General features: G+C 45.9%; 1 protein-coding gene across 2 annotated transcripts in view; it reads right to left on the reverse strand.

The window, feature by feature from the left end:
- Positions 1-18,111, reverse strand: part of TANGO6 (transport and golgi organization 6 homolog) — a 1,470,654-nt gene that overhangs the window by 1,142,951 nt on the left and 309,592 nt on the right. For both annotated transcript variants that reach the window (XM_069635546.1, XM_069635547.1), the window contains exon 4: positions 17,546-17,696. In XM_069635546.1, the coding sequence (XP_069491647.1) occupies positions 17,546-17,696 (151 nt within the window). The remainder of the gene's footprint in view (positions 1-17,545; positions 17,697-18,111) is intronic.

Raw genomic sequence — 18,111 nt, forward strand, 5'->3', positions numbered from 1 at the left:
AAGTAACAAAATCAAGAAAACCATCATGAAACACTGGGAGATCTTTAAAAATGACATTAGGGTACAGAATGTGTTCAGTGAAAGACCAGTTTTTGCGTATCAGCGCAGTAGGAACTTGAGAGACGAACTGGTGCAAACCAAACCAACAGCAAAGGGACCCACAACTCAACGTACTGGAACATTCCCTTGCCTCCATTGTGCCAACTGTAACTTTGTCATTAAAGGCAACACCATTAATCATCCGAGAACAGGACAAAAGATTTTCCTTAAGACTTTTGGTACTTGTGACAGCAGCAACATCATTTATGGCATTAAATGCCCATGTGGTAAATTCTATGTCAGACAGTCGACAAGAACAGCTAAAATAAGGTGGGGTGAACATCGGTCCTGTATCCGTAACGCGAACATGAATTCAGCCGTGGCACGACATTGGGTGGCCAATGGACATAATGTGACACAGATAAGATTTGTAATTTTGGAGGTACTAACCAAAAACAATCCTCATGAAGGTCTATGCCAACGCCTGAATCGCAGAGAGACCTTCTGGATAGACAAACTTGGTAGTTTAGTGCCTAATGGACTAAACCAGGAGATGAAATTTCACTGTTTTCTCCAATTGTTTTCTCTAATTGTATGTTACTTCCTCTGGTTGGATTTACATTCAGGTATAGTGGAACCATGGCTTACATGACATTATAGTTGGTGTTAACTTTAAACTGTTTTGGTATCCTCTGTTTAACATGTGCATGTGACTATACAACACACACTATATATTTGATTTGCATGCTGCATTTCCTGGACCCACGTCCAGGACCCAAGGTGCCGTCCTCTCAGACGACACCTCTGGCAGCATCAATGTATACCTTTTTTCGATATAAAATGTAAGAAATTGCCATGTGTTTGACTATGCATCTAAGTCTGATGTCATGGTTGTAGTATACTTTCAATTCTATCCTTTCTGTTATGTTACCACTGTTTTGTCCTTCTTATTTATTTTATTTATAATGGTTTAGCAAATTATCAAATCCTATTGCCCCAGTTTTTCGGTTCGAGTATTTCTTCTCTTTCCATGATTTTTGGTTTTGCAAATTTTTATTTTTCTTACGACTAGTTTTCTAATCATAAGCCTGGGAGGTTCAATAAATATTTTTTTCAATCAAATTCCAGCCTACTGGCTTGATTGCAGCCTCGACACATAGCTCGTGCCCTTCTAGAGGAGCCGCGATCACGTGTCGTATATAGCATCGTTGCTCAGCAACGCTCCGATGCGGCGAGGTCAGTCTGCTACTGGCAGACCGAGAGAGTACTGCTCCACTCCGTTCCCTGCAACGGTAAGCTTGATATAAACACTCTGCAAGGAACGATGCGTTTAGTAACGCTTTTAACTACTAAGGCTTCTAGAAAGACATCAACACGTCCTCCTGCTTACAGATACAACGCCTCCGAGTTATGCACTACGCTGATTTCGGTGGAGCAGTTTGTTTTTTGACGTTTACAGCTCGAATTCTGTTTGCTACATTTTACTTACCTATTTCAGGTAAATGACCATTTTTCTTAATATGGCTTCACTGAACCAGAGCTTACCTTATCACTGATTGGTTTTCCTATTTCTATTTTTTTCTTCGGTCCACCTTCTGCTTCTGCAAACATTACTGCTGGGTATGTTTTAATTTCATACGTTTACTTCACATGATGTTTTGTGCTATTTTTGCCATGTTTTCACATGCATTTCATACTTTTATTTTATGTATTTCATATGTTTATTTCACATGTTTTTGCAACATTTAAATGTATATGTGATGTTTATATTGTTCAGACTTGCCCTGATGAAGAAATATCTATTCCGAAATGCATTGGCACAATGTAGTCTGTTTATGAAGTTACTTGTGGCAAACTCTTCCTCACTAAAACACTGCTAGTGACTACCTTCTATTTTTCAAAAAACTTTGGTTTGACAGATAAAATCATTGTTGGAAATCAACAGTATTTCTGAGTTTTTTTGCAAATCACCTTTAAGGTCTATACTGAGTGTTCAGAAAAAATTGTAATTAATTAAAACCCAGATTGGGATTCCAGAGAGCGGCTGTATGACTGGGTAATTCACCTGGTCTCTTGCTTCTATTGTGCTGTGAAAACACCCAGTCCCGTTAAAAACCCTGCGATGAAAAGTGCGGCGATGAAATCACATAGAACCGCCACGACGCAGCTCTGCAGCCTACTATGCAACCTACATTTCTTAAAGTGGAAATTTACTTTGGTGCTGTCCAAAAGTGTTCCAGTCCTGTGCACATAGGATCAACTCCTATAAGTATGGAGGAAAAGGGGACAGGACATAAGAGTACATTTATTTCCCGTAATACAAAATCCGCCACACTACAAATTATAGCTCAACTCACTAAACCACTACCTCATAGCATCTAGCATTCTAAATCCTCCTGCCTCTACTCTCCGCTCTCTGCGACTCATCCAGAACAGGACTGCAAGACTTGCCCTTGGCCTAAAGCCCAGGGATCGTATCTCTCCAGGACTGAAATCTCTGCACTGGCTCCCAGTGGCTGCGAGGATTAAGTTCAAAACCCTCTGCATTGTTCACAAGGCCTTCTGGGGCCTCATTACCTCCAACTCTCTCATCCTAAACATCTTCCTTCCCAAGCTCTTCGCTAATCCACCTCCAACTCCCTCAGGGTCAGTCGCTTCTCCATGAAACAAGTTGGTGGTAGATCTCTTTCTTCAGCTGGGGTCTCCCTCTGGAACAACCTCCCTGAAACTTGAGGACCACCAACTCCGGTTCCGGAAGCACCTCAAGACCTTCCTCTTTGCTTCTGCTTTCTCTCCTCCTCTCCCCTGCTGAACTCCTGACTGAAACTGCACCGGTCAACTGGCTGCCTGCTGATCTTGGGCCTAATTATCCTCCCCCGCTAGCTGCACGCCTGCACTGCCTCCAGGGCAACCCCTGCACGTGGGGGCTGTTTTCTGTATCCCTTCAGTCCCCACCAGCTCTTCACACTTGATGTCTGCACTTACTCCTGCACTTGCCACTAGCTGGCCGCACTTTTACCTATTGTTCTATTTATTTTATTTATTCTTACTGTTGATCCTATGTATTGCACTGCGCCCTCCTCCTTCCCCCGCACTTACCCCTGTCCCTGCTCCACTGCACTTGCGCAATCTCAATGTCACCTGGCCTAGTACGATTGTTGTCTTTGTCTTCCCTCTGCCCCCCTTGCCTCGTCGCACCTTGAAACACTTGTGTGCGCGTTATAAATGGCATATCATACATTTTATATAAAAGGTAGCTTACATTAATGCTGTACTTAAATGTTTTCTGAAGTAGCAGTATATTGAAAGTTGAGGTTGGATTTATAACGTGTAGAGATCAAAAAGGGAGCTATAACTCCACCTTTGAGAATATGGTGCTACTGTGTCAGTGACTCCTTCACCCACAGCTCCTTCAGTGGACAAAAGTGTGAAGCTTAAGGCCCAACACTCCGGAAAGGTCTTCAGGTCCATTTGGCCTCTTGCATCACATCTGACCCCTCGTTGGATTTAGCTCAGTTGCCCAACCATCCCAATGCTGTTGCTCTGCCTGCGTGGTAGCTGACTCTGCTTGCAACATCAAGGCTTGACTCCCTGCACTTACCCACTACCTCTTCTTGCGGCAGGTGGTGCTCCTACAAAAAGAAAGCTTGGGCCCATTTTGAAAACATTTTTGAAAGCCGTTCTCCACCTCACTTTACTCCAGGGTGAAGAGCGGTGGTGGAGGGACTGGGGGAACATTGTCTTGAGCAGGACTTTATGCACCCGCTACACGCCTTCATGTTGCAAGTGGATGGTATAGCTCCTCCGAGCACGATTGTTGACCTTGTTTACCTGGGTATCTGATGCCGTTCTATCATTTAACTAAGTTATGTCTGACGTAGATGATCGCTTGGGGCTGGCTAGACCTACATTTATTTAGACAAAGGTACCTGTACTCCGCAACACTTTCGAGTCACGCAACAAGGTGGGCACCATGACACCCTTCAGTTGTGTTTTTGTGCGACTCTGTCATTTCACTATGGAAGAAGCCATTGCAGGGCGTATGCTTTAACAATTTGGTCATCAAGTACTTGATTGAGAGTTTGGAGCAAATGTGGGGGTTTTATGTACTTGATGCAGCGTTGAGTCTTTTTGCACGTTGATATTCTGTTACAGAGCCAACAGTTGAGATTACCGAGGGGGAAATAAAGTTTGACACCCTCCCTCTACACAAATAAATTAATTTGACAGGGGCCTGGTTTGGATTCAAAGTCATCTCTTGCTGGCCGCACCTTTAGATCTAGGGAAGCTAAAGGCATAATGTACAGTGTTAGGCTGTGGTTATTACAAGCAATTAGTGTAAGCGGGAAAGTGAAGGGACCTAGCCTGAAACCATTCCAAAGTATTGGGGGGATTGCCCGCCCAAGAGTTTTTAAAAAGCCATTTGATTTAAAAACTATTCGGTATGAGAAACGCATGCAAGCTTGCAATACTTCAGATAGCCAAGACTATTCAGGAGCATTTCAGAGCAGCAAACTGTGGAAGGGTCCATCAGAAAATAGTCCACCCCATAGAAACAATGGCTGCACTGGACACCGATCTAGATTTGTCTCAGGTCATCACTGAATCGGTACCTTATACAGTTGCCCCCGCCACACTGATGAATTGTCAGGAGAAATTATACCATCTTAATGCAAGGGTTTTGAAGAGGTGCATCTCAAACTGCAACTTTAATTTCAGTTTAATATTTGGTTTTTCAAACAAGTTAATCTTAAGAAGAGTGCACATTATGCTACGCCAGCAACGCCGTGCTAGACTACGGAAGAAACGCGAGATGGTGGTTTAATAACAATTGTTTTTTTTTTTTTTTTAATTTCTTTTATTGATTTTATACAAACAAAAAACAACGAAAACCAAACAAGCAGCCTGATCCTAATGGTTCAATTGCACATCAAGTGATCGTAGTCACTGCTCCCATTATTCCCCCCCCCCCGTGAGCCTATTTGTCCATCTCTTACAGTGTTTGGCACATGCGGCTGAGTTTCGTCTTCTCCGGAGTCATTTGGGTTTGGTGTTACTTCAAACAATTCTGTTATTAGCGCCTTCCAGGCCAATAGGGTGCCCACCTCCCCCTCATCAGCCCGGCTGCTCGCCTCCTGCCACCGTTTCAGCCTCCGCCCATTTCTGTAGATCCTTCCACCATACATCCACCTTAGGTTTGTGGCATTTCTTCCACCCCATGGCGATCCTACGTTTCGCCAGCACATACGCCAGATTTCTTAGTTTCTCAATATGTTTGAGTTTCCGCGGCCTAGGGAACCCACCCAATAAGCAGGCCCAAGCCGTGTCTATAACCAGAGTAACCCCTTTATCAGCTAGTTTACGCGCCACATCACTCCAGTAGCATCTAATAATCGGGCACGACCAAAACATATGTGTCATGTCAGCGTTTTCTAGGTTACATTTAGGACACACTTGTATGCCAGCATTTCGGAACATAGATATCCTCAAAGGGGTCATATATGCCCTATGCGTTACATACAGCTGAATTTGTTTTAATCTGGCATTTCTAGATACTTTTTTGTGGTAGCCCAGGGCACGCTCCCACATCCCGTCCTCCATCGGGGCCCCCACTTCCATCTCCCAGTCCAATCTCAGATGCGTCAAATCTTTCCCCACCTTAGCCATCACCATCTCGTACAGTCTCGAGATCTCATGACCTCCTTCAGACATATCATACATTGTTTCCAAAACTGCATCTGGTTCTTCTATCAGAACTGTTTCTGGCCAGGTGCCCTTAATCATTCGCACCAATCTAATGTATGTGACGTATTGCCCTGTGTGTAGCCCCACCTCTTTGTTGAGTTCTATAAACTCCTTAATGGATCCCTCCTGCCAGACATCGCCTAACGTCGCCAGCCCCACCGATTCCCAGTAGTTCCTAACAATCACCCTTAGCTGATCATCCCCCCCTGTTAAAGCAACCAACGGTACCTGCGGGAGGCACGGGTGTGGGACCTCCATTAGGCGACAAGCCCTACGCCAAATTTTCCGCCCCAGCTTCAACATCGCAGGGCACCCCCTCATGTCCGCTTCGGACAGCCAGATCATTTCTTTCAAATAAAACGGGGCACAGTCCTGCCCAAGTACCCTGTGCTCAGGGGTCACTTCATCGGAGAGCCACTTAGCCACATATTGCAATTGTCCTGCCAAATAATAAACCTCAAAATGGGGCAGTCTGATACCTCCTTTTTCGTAAAAGTTCTGAAGTTTCCAGAACGCCACCCTATTTCGGGTACCGTGCCACAAGAAGTCCCTACACATGCTGTTCAATTTACTAAAAAACTTCTTAGGTATTATGTGTGGGATATTGCTAAAGTAATGCAATAGCCTGGACAGAACTACCATCTTGAGCATAGCCCCCCGCCCCATCATCGCTAAGGGCAATCTTGCCCAGAACTGCATGCTGTTTCTGATTTTCCCAACGGCTACTTCCGTATTGTGTCTGTGTTCGTCCTGCGCCGTGTGATATATATCTATGCCCAAATAGCGAAAAGAGCGCGTTGCCCACAGTACCTGTAGCACCGGCAGATCTCCTGCAGGGATCCCCTTATAGCTACCTAATGGGAACATGACAGACTTTTGGGGGTTTATCGAGATGACCGACAACTCTGCATACCTTTCCATCACTTTGAGTATGTATAAGAGGTTTTCTTCTGGGTGTTGTAAATATAGCAACAGATCGTCCGCGTACAAGGATATCAAGTGTTGTTCCCCTCCCACCTCAATGCCAATCGTTTCGTATTGTGCCCTAAGGTATATTGCCAAAGGCTCCAGGGCCAAGATGTAAAGCATCGGGGACCAGGGGCACCCTTGTCTGGTGCGTCTGCCAAGTTGCCATCTTTCGGATATCACCGCTCCAGTTCGGACCCTGGCGAGCGGCTCACTATACAACATCTTGGCCCACCTGACATAGCACAGCCCCATTCCATACCCTTCCAAGGCAGCCAATAGCCATGACCACTTGACCGAGTCAAAAGCCTTGACCGCATCTAGAGACACTATTGCCATCTCACCTTCGTTTTTGACCCCCCACTCAACTACCCGATGAAGTCGCCTGTGATTGTGTGTAATGTTCCTGTTCGGGACGTAACCCGTCTGACCAGGATGTATGAGTCTACCAATCACTTTCCGCAATCGATTCGCAAGAACAGCTGTGAGATTCTTGCTGTCTTGATTGAGCATCGACAGGGGCCTGTAGGAACCAACTTTGTGCTCCGGTCTATTGGGCTTGGGCAGCGGTTTTATAATCGCCTCTCTAAGTGACTCAGGCAATCGTCCTATCTCAAACGCTTCATTCAGCATATCCAGCATGGGGGGGGGAGGATTTCGTCCTTGTATACTTTATAAAATTCGCTGGGGAACCCATCTGCCCCTGGGGCCTTACAAGTGGGCAGCTGCTTTACTACCTCTCCTAATTCTTCCAACGTGATTGGCTCATCTAATTCCTCCCTCTCCTCGTCGCTTATCTTGGGCAGCCCTATGTCTTCTAACGTTTCGTTTATCATGCGCTGGTCACCTATCTCATCATCTCCATACATCTCTTTATAATATTCCACGAATTCTTTGTTAACACCCTCTTGCGTGGCCACCTCCTCTCCGTCCTCCCTAATAATGGTCCTAATCGGGGACTTAGGGGTCTCGCTTTTGTACAGCCAGGCCAAAAGGCGGCCCGTCTTGTCTCCCCCTGCGTGCTGCCTCTCGACATATTTTTTATAATTAAGATTGCAGAGTCTTTCCCAGTGCCCTGCGCATTGTTGCTGTAGTTGGAGTACCTGCTCCGTGTCTACCTCTTCGCTCTTCAGCGTTGTTTCCAGCTCAGTTTCCGCCCTCTGTAGGTCAGCCAAAACCCCACCCTGTAACCCTCTTGACTTAGCAATGGCCGCCCCCCGCATTACCACCTTAAAAGCTTCCCATAGTGTGCCCGCAGAGTCGACACTCCCAGTGTTTTCTACAAGAAAGTTGGCAACCTCCTCCCTTATATCTTCTCTAAAGATTGGGTCTTTGAGCGCCTCCGCCCGGAGGCGCCATGTAGGGATTTTCGCCCTTGGGGGGCAATATTGCCAACCGAGGGTCAGGGGCGAATGATCCGAGAGGACCCTGGCCTTGTATTCGGTTTGGGTAATCTCGGCCATCACATCTGCTGTAACAAAGACATAATCGAGTCTAGTGTACAGTTGGTGCGGGGACGAATAGTGTGAGTATTGCCTCTCAGTGGGGTGTTTCATCCTCCACGCATCTGTAAAACCAAAATCTATTAGCAGCGTCCGCAACGTTCTCGCCGCTGGGCTAGGCTTATGTACCCCATCATCTGACCTGTCCACCACCGGATCCAACACACAATTGAAGTCCCCCCCCCAGATCACTGCGCTTCCCATACACACACTAAGATTGGCACTCAGGGCTCTGAAATATGCCGCTGTGTTTTGGTTGGGGGCATACGTGTTTACTATGCATACCTCCCTGCCCTCTACCAGCCCTCGCAATATAGCCATCCTTCCATCTGTTTCCTCCACCTCCTGTGTCAGTTTGAACGGGACATACGATGCCACCCAGATTAGCACCCCCCGTGCATATGCAGAGTATGGTGAGCCCACTATGATCCCTTTCCACTTTCTCTTAACTAGGTCCAACTTCTCCCGCGTCAAATACGTTTCTTGTAGTAATGCAATTCTATTTTCTGCCTTTTCAGATACATCATGATCTTGTTCCTTTTCAGGTAGCTGTTAAGGCCCCTAAGGTTCCACGTTATTATCCTGAGGTCCCCCATAAGTCGTTAATAAGCACCCACCCAATTCTCCATCGATTATGTCCCTTCGCGCACCGCATGTGCCACAAGCTGGTTCTCCCAAACAGGCTCAACTCAAAACTTATGCTCCCCATAACCACACACACACACACACTCAACTCCCCGTCCCCCAACTTTCTGCTCTCCCGCCCCTCCCCCAACAGTAACCTCCCCAACATTTGCCCAGCTCCATTCCTGGATCTCAGGCATCCCCACATCTAGCCCTGCTGAGCGCTAGCCTCTACTCAGGGCTCAGTAGGATATAGCCGCCCTAATGGCCGCTGAAACTAATAGTCTATTGGGGTAGGTCGTCCACGTTCTGTTGCTCCTCCCAAAAAAAACATTACACAATCGATTGCCAAACCGTTACCGATTACAGTTACACTCACTATATTCCAGTCTGAATCGAGCACCAGGCTCGGATCGTGTAAAAAGTTCAGTTAGGCACAGCTTCTCCATACAATCAGGGTCTTTTTCCTTATTGGATTTTCATTCGGTGTGATCCTGCCGATCCCGATCTGCTTCTTGTTCCGGGCAGCCCTGCAGGCCCAACCATGTGACAGCATCCTCGGGGGCATCGAAAAAGAGCGCTTTGTTCATATGTAGCACTTTCAACCGTGCCGGGTACAGAAGCATATATCCGATTCCTGCTGCCCTCAGCCTCCTTTTGACGGCTACATAGCTGTACCTCTGCCTCTGTACCAGCATTGTGTAGTTCGGATACGCTGTGATGTTAGTGGATGCTCTCTTGATCGTGCCGCCCTTACGAAAGTATTCGAGGATCTTCTCCCTATCTCTGTAATTTAGGATCTTTGCGATGATCGGTCTTGGTGGGGCCCCCGGCCGGGGCTTCCTCATCAGGGCGCGGTGCGCCCTCTCCATCGTAAATCCCTGCGAGAGATTACCAGCTCCGATCTCTTGCAGGATCATGTTTTCAACTTAGTTTGTGGGATCTTGGCCTTCTTCTCCCTCCGGAAGGCCAACCACGCGAATGTTGTTTCTCCTCGCTCTTCCTTCCGCCTCTTCCACACGATTTTCCAAGTTAGCGACCTGTTGTTTTAAGACATGGATCTCCTTCGCATTGCTCGTGCTAACATCTGTATTAATCTTCACCCCACTTTCCAAACCGCTGGTCCTTTCTGCAAGCGCCCTAACATCTTGGCGAAGCAGGGTGAGTTCTGTGCCAACAGCATCGATCTTATGCTCCAGAGCTATGCATAGCTCCGCCATTGCCAAGTCCCATTTGGCACTTAGCCCCGTTATAGCTTCAAGGATCTGGTGCTTGTCCCCTTCAGGGGCATCCTCCGCAGGGGTCTCCATCGCGCTCTGCACAGACGTTGAGGGGGTCCGTTGCGTTCTTGTGAAAGTCTCCATCGTGGGTTGCTTGGTCTTAGCTCTCAACCCTTTCGCCGACATGGCGCTTTCTCGCTGCTCCTGTGCGCCTTTGCTTTAATGCTACTGTCACACCGTCCTCGGTCCGGCAATGGTCAGGTTTTCAGGTCGCCAGACGCACATTCGAGATGGCACATCGGATTGTCTTGTGGATGGGCTATGGCTTCGCACTCCCCATACAACTTCCACAGGCCTCGTCGCCCGAGCAGCCAATGTCATCCCCTCTTACGGTCAGATCGCTGAGGCTCCATTCGCGTATATCAGGCCGGGCGCTTTCGTAGGTTCGACCACTCTGCCATATCACCCAATTGTGTTGCTTCTCCCGGCATTTACCGCAGCCGTGTCCCGCAGGTCCAGGGGATCAGTTTCGTTTCCCCTCTGAGGCCTTTCCTTTGTTAGCCGCCATCTTGGTGTCGCAGCAGCCCCACAATCGCACCGACAAAACCATGTATATCTCACGATTCTCGGGGGCTATGGGCTTCTCCAGCGAGCGTCACGTATCTTGCAGCTTCCGACACCTGACCCTCGAAGTTCTAGGTGCTCGTTGCAGTTTTAGTAGGTAAATTTGGCAAAAATAGAGTCGGATCATCAGGAGCTCCTCACGGGCCACGTCCTATTCCATGGCCAGTTAGCCACGCCCCCCGTTTAATAACAATTGCTGATTCATATTTGTTGTGAACAGGTTTCACGTGTGGCCTCCTTGTAGTGGTATTCTTCAGTCTGTATTGAGATTTTATAGCAGATGTTGGTGCATCTAGCTGAACTCTGAATAATTGCATTGTATCTTTATAGATGGTGCCAAATTCTTAATGGGTGGTGGCAGAAACAGACAACATTTGGCTGCTGCGTAATAGAAATTAACTGCACAATGGAAAATTGATGGCTTATTTTGTTGCATTTCATTGCTTGGCAACATTTTCACTGCGTTGTTTATTTTAATATCCCCTTCCTTTTAGACTTCTTAGCCCTTAGAGCAGTTGGGTCCACCCCAAAAATGTGCAGATAATTAGCTACTGGTAACATTGACTCTTTCTCTCATGTTAATGAAACTGAAGCCACTACAGGGGAGAACATTTTCTTTGCTCTCCCCTGCTAGAGAACATTGCCGTGCAATGAGCGCCATCCATGTTGAGGGACTGATGAGGGCCATGTGTGGGTCTTATCAGACCCTTGGGACGTATGCGCGACACAGCTGGTGTAGGGACTATGATATGGGAAGATTATGATTGGGTACGGCTTCTTGAAGATTCATCTCTACAAGTACCGATAGGACTACTTGGATAAAGGGGCAAAAATGCCACGTTGAAGGTTACTAACCAGGCACAAAAGTCCCCTCACCCCCTCAGTTCTACACACATACATAGCACACCATTTCTTCCACATCAAAAACCAATTATCACTGGCAAATGGCTATTGGCGAGGGCACATTTTGTGGCTTGACTTAGGCAAATCTCCATTGTAACTTGGAAGTCCTGGTTAGAAGTATATTAAGATATTTTTAGAACTGCTATGCCGTGGTATTCCACTCCTTTGTTTCACCACAGAGGACAATTATAGCTATCGGATGTCCGTTTTCTGCCCTCCAATGTTTTAGTGAATTTTGTCAGAGTATAACACCACCATTACCTCTGTGTCACACATTGGGCTCAGTAATCATGGCTCATGCATGACTGAGAAATTGATGGTCTGAGACCCTTGAGTTACATAAAGACCAATTCTGTCACCTGTACTATTGCATAAAGCATGTTGACACCAGAGCTCATGAAAGCATGACATGTCATTACATCTGTGCATTTGCATCGGTTTTGCCAATTGTTAAGAGAAGAAGCAGAACAGATTTTTTTTTAAAAAAACCTTACGGGTTATAAAAAAATAAAACGGGGAGTAAAAAACTGCAAATCGTGACAAGGTGTTCAATATGTCACAACACACATCCAATGTTTCCCCTTTCTCTATACAAGTGGTACTGAAAAAACAGGCAAACAGGGCGTGCAGTCTAAGTAGGATTCCTGAACACCTTCCTCTCACCCTCTGAGGGGACTCCCCCCAACTCCTTAGCCAGCTTCCCTACACCAAAGTCGTATTGCAGTGCCAATTCACTAGAGCCACATACCCCTATTGTCTGGTCTATCTGAAGGAGTGCCAAAAGGATGTGGTCTCATCTTTTTGACTCCCTCAGAGACTACCAAGATGACCCACCAGGGTAGACCAATTGCCTGGCGCCCTTTTCAGTTAGATGACCGTTTCTCAAACTTGTGCTCACTTGCTCAGCTCCTCTTCTCCATCCTTCTCCCCGTCTCTATTTCTCTTTCCACACTGCATCTCCTGGGATCACTGCTTTCGGCCTCCTTCTCCCTCACCCCCATCTCCCGTCCCTGTCGCTACAATCAGTCTCCTGCTCTTATCCCACTCTCCTTTTTCCTGTTCGCACCCACCAACTCCCTCAGGTCTGCTTCCCTCCAAATCTTAGTCATCCCAACATTATGCTGCCTCTGCTCTCCTTAACCTTCAAGCCTCACTTCCCTCTCCCTCTGTCTCATACTCTCCCTCTAAAATTACCTCAACCCACTCCCCCACTTCCACTGAACCCACCTCCACTTCTTCCAAAATTACCTCTGTTCACTCTCCCACCCACACCCTTTCTTACACATTACCTCCTCTATGTAAGCACTCCCAATATCTCCCACAAGTCCTTCTCCAAGGACACCCTATTCTTTGGTCTTTTGGTCCTCCTTCCCCTGCTATCTGACCTCACCCGAACACCTATCACTGTCAAGTGACTATATGCTGGCTTTTTATAGCCACCCCCTTCCTCCATAGAGACGCTGTGCCCCGCTCCCACTGGCTACTCAAGTCTGCAAGGATTCTGTCCCAATCTCTGTCTGAGCAATCCCCTTGTTGTTAGAATTATGTGGAAGGAGCTCAGTATAATGCAGGTTAAGCTTTGCACACACTCTGATGGTATCACTGCATATTATTCCCACCAAAAATATCGCTGTATATATGGTCGTCTGGAGCGGCCATAGGTGATATTTTTGGGTGGGATAATTTTTGGGGTTTTTGGGATCGGGCGTTTCGGGGGTGTGCCCCGCAGATTCCATGCATTCAGAACGTCGCAAAAATATGGCAATATTTTTGTATGGCGATATTTTTGCGGGGATATTAACACATAGAACCACTCTGATACCAGCAACAAACCACTGATGACCTCAGGGAAGGACTGTTAATGGTGGGAGTCTGTTATTGGGACTTGGCCAGGGAGATCGTTAGGAATCAATGTGAGGGGGTGGACAGAAAGATGCAAATGCCTGTGGGTGGGAAGGGAATCATTTGACTGTTGGGGTAAAGAATTAATTATGGGGAAATGGCACAACTGTCCGCGGGCCGCATGAAAAACAGCACACTTATCAGATACCATGGAGGTTTACGACCTGCCTACCCATAGATGTTAGGGGGGATAGAGGAGGGGAAATCTTTTGTGCTGATTGAGTTCCATCCCCCCAACCCCTCCAACATCTACCATCAGCCAACCTCTCAAAGCTTTTCTCAGTGCAGGGAGAATGGATTCTATCAATTATTTTCAATGGGTTTTACTTGTTTTGAAAAGTTTTCAAATGGGATGGCTCAAGCAAGGAGTAATTAGAACCTTCCACTCTTTGCCAAAGCTGCCGTTGTTTAGCAAGATTGTTGGCAATTAAACAGAACAAATTACCAGAATTCATTGGTTGAGATATTAGTAACTGTCCAGTATTAAGAAGAGTTAGGCACACTGGTAATATACAAGGAAGATCAATCTTGGTGGAGGATCAAGAGGGCATTTAAATCTATGTAAGAAAAGTATTCAATAGTTAAGAGTGAAAGTGCTGGAACCACAAACAAAGTATGCTCAAAGCAACAAATTCAAAGGTTCATTGATGTTGGACTGACAGCACTGGGATGTGAAGTTCTAATTTTGAAAGGAGCAATGGTGCCTTGCTCATGTGTCTCAATTTTCCCCTACATAGACTATGAAGTGTTGAAACTGAATCAGATTCTAATCCATCACTACCATTACTTCACAGAACATCACCAAACATAGCACAATGTTGGAGCACTGCTAGGCACAATGTGAAGGTCTACATTTAGTCAGCAGTGGTCCTGTGTAACCATTATCTACATGAGACAACAAGTTCTATGGGAACGATCTATGGCAAAGAATGACCTACCCAGACCACATTACCTGATAACTACCAAATCATTAGATTGGACCGGCCTAATGCCAGAGGTGGTGGCCTAGCCATAATTTTCAAAACTACCCACCCTATTAGACTTGCCACCCCAGCTCCCTTCACATCCTGTGAAGCACTTACTGCCAAATTGCCCCTTTCCAACAACCGTACTCTAACTATCCACTTGATATATAGACCCCCCTGGGCCACTAGGCACCTTTGAAGATGACCCAACTAGTCTTCTAGCCGACAACACCAAAGATCACTCTCAAACACTACTGTTGGGAGATTTCAATCTAGGCTTCAATGATACGGACAACAAACATGTTCAATCTATTGCAACCTTACTAAAAGACTACGGTCTTATGCAAAAAGTCCTCTCACCAACACATATCAAAGGAAGGACCCTTGACTGGGTATCCAAACTAAACTGCAACATTAACATTACCGACATTGTCCCACAATCCTGGACAGATCATTACTTAATACATTTCTCTGCCGCATTAGATCTCCTCAGCCCTAAGCCTAATAACATGGCACCGCCTCTCCATACCAGAAATAAGAAGGATATTACTGCTGAAAAACGTATGCCTCTTCTCCTCCCTGCCATCTCTGGAATGGAAAATAACAACCCCGACGTATTGGTAAATACTTTCAACAACGCTATGACAAAGGCACTGGACATGATTGCTCCTGTCAAACTGCGCAAAGCTAGACAAGTAGCGCACCTGAATGCCTGGTTCACCCCCCAACTTAAATCCAAAACATCACAAAAAAGGAAACTCCAAGCTATCTGGCGCCACTCCCCCTCTGAAAATAACCTATCGGAATTTGCAAAAATGAAAAAAAAGAAATAACTAAAGCTAAAAAGAACACCTTCAATGATAGGATTGAGAAAGCAAAATCCAACACTAGAGAATTATTCTCTATCGTCCGTGAACTAGAATCTCCAATCCAACCGATAGACAATGCCCCAAAGGACAAAGTATGGTGTACTAACATACAAAATGCTCTATCGAATAAAATTCTGTCCCTACAAAGCAAAATTGCTAAAAGAAAAGGCCTCACTACCACTCACTGACCAACAAGCCAGTCAACCTTGGGCGACTAGGACAACCACACCTTTTAGATTCAAGACCATCTCCATAACTGAAACAGAAAAAATAATACTCTCCCTCAAACCTTCTAATTGTAAAGGTGACACGTGCCCAGCACAGATTATAAAGGATGCAGCTAGAGACCTAACTCCATTTATCTCCAAGTTGATAAACTCCTCATTTAAAACGAACACAGTAACAGCTAACCTTAAAGAATCTTGGGTTCTACCATGACTTAAAATACAAACTCTGGACCCCACTATCCCTACTAATTACAGACCCATCACCACTGGGCCATTTCTTTTTGAAATCTTAGATAGAGCTGCTTACATACAAATTCAGGACTATCTAGAGGCCAACCACCTACTTGGCTCACGACAATCGGGCTTCCGCCCTCTCCATGGTACTGAAACAGCGCTCCTAGCTCTTAATACACAAATTGAAGAATTAAAGGATAATGGAAAAATAGCCTTGCTACTCCTATTGGACTTGTCAGCAGCGTTCGACTTGGTGGACCATGTAGTGTTATGCAATCACCTTCAATCTGCCGCCAACTTCACTAATGATGCTATAGCTTGGGTCCAATCCTTCTTAGCTAACAGAACCATGAGAGTCTTCTCTAGCTCAGCCTCTGCCGACCCGATCAATATAACCTGCGGGGTCCCACAAGGCTCCCGCGTATCCCCCACCATGTATAATATCTTCACCAAGCCTCTGTTTGACAAGTTGGATAGACTGGGTGTCACCTACACTAATTATGCAGATGACACACAGATCCTCATACCCCTTTCGGGCAACTTTGAGGCGGACTCAGCCTTGGTGAACAAAATATACACCCTCATTCAGGCATGGATGGCATCCCATGGCCTCTGCCTGAATGACGAAAAAAAGGAGCTACTAATCCTAGGCTCTGAAGCCAATATTCAAAAACGTAGTCCAAACTACACATCCTTTAACATTGATAACAACCCGATCAAGGTGATGTCTGTAGTTAAAACCTTAGGATTCTACCTGGACTCCTCCCTCACCCTTAAAGAGCAAGTTAAATCCCTTGCCTCATCCACCACGTACACCTGCAAACTTATCAGAGCCTCCAGACCATACCTTTCAAGAGCGAGCTGTACCACAATAGCCAATGCTCTTATTATGTCAAGATTAGATTACTGTAATGCCCTGTACTCAGGAGCTAACAAATATATCACAGACAAAATTCCAAGACTGCAGAACAATGCCCCGAGGGCAGCACTGAACATCCACTACAGAGAGCATATAACCGAATTCAGGAAAGAGGTAAACTGGCTGAAAATAACGGACAGAATTCTCCTCAAAACAGCATCCCTCACCTCCAAATGCTTGAATAACCTAGCACCCCCATACCTAATGGATAAAATTACTAGAACTACCACCCGCCCTACGAGATCTGCCAACTCATATATGCTGGAGATCCCTAGTTTCAAACGCCCGACAGCAGGAGGATCTAGCTTCCCTGTTAAAGTGGCACAATGTTGGAACAAATTACCAGTTGACCTCAGACTAGAACAACCCTACCCTAAATTCAGAAATATAATACTCAATTGGCTACACACTAACGATACCTAGTGAATGTATATTCCTATCTCTCCAGCCCCACCCTTTTTGATCCCACCTAACTACATCGTAGCCTGGCTAACTATGTACGCATAGTCGTCTGCTCTGTCATGTTTGTATATAACAAGGTAGACATATGTGTACATGTGGGTGTGCATATACTGATATTCATGATAATGCTTCCCTGACCTTCAAAGACCATTGCTTTGTACTTATTGTATCCTGTACCTGCATCTTGCGTCGATTGCAATCACTGCTCTATGTATTGCTACCTTTGCACTGTAACTAGGTTTTAAGATTTCTTGTTTCTCTTGCGCCCATCTACCTAAGAGCTTGGTGCGCATTACCAAACAAATAAACAAACAAAGAAACATTGGCCCCACAAGTTCACTTACCTCCTACGCCCTGCAGGATTCCCCGCACTACCGCTTGAACCCCATTGGGCTTCATCAGCCGTTCAGACAGGAGTTGCCCACAAAGACGGCGCAGCCAAGCTGGGGTCTGCACTGGATTTAGTGATGCTTTGCCAGAGTGGGAAGTGTTGCCCTACAATAAATACAAAATACATCACTCACTGTAAAATAGCAGAAAAGTATTTCACTGTCTAGCAAACAGCAATCTAGAATAACCTTTTCAAGCACCACTCTCAGATGGGTGAAGTCTATGAAGAAACTATTGTCAGCTGGCAAAGGGTAATTTGCTATTTCATCAACTGTACTCACAATTATATACCCCGTTTGACTAAAACCACAGTTTTATCAGCTGTAGTGAAGCACGGATTGATAGCTTCATGAACAGTGGGAATGAGGTGTGAGAACCAGGTGAGAGTGTTTGGGGTTTAGGAAGCAAGCTTCAGCAGATTTCTAGGAGTGAGTTACACTGCAACGTAGCGGTAAAAGGCTGTGTATGGGGTTGCTTCATGTATATTTATGGTGCAGACTTATGCATGGATTATACTGCA

This window comes from Ambystoma mexicanum, chromosome 1q (genome assembly GCF_040938575.1).
Source record: "Ambystoma mexicanum isolate Mex_15411 chromosome 1q, UKY_AmexF1_1, whole genome shotgun sequence".
In the NCBI taxonomy this organism is placed as follows: domain Eukaryota; kingdom Metazoa; phylum Chordata; class Amphibia; order Caudata; family Ambystomatidae; genus Ambystoma; species Ambystoma mexicanum.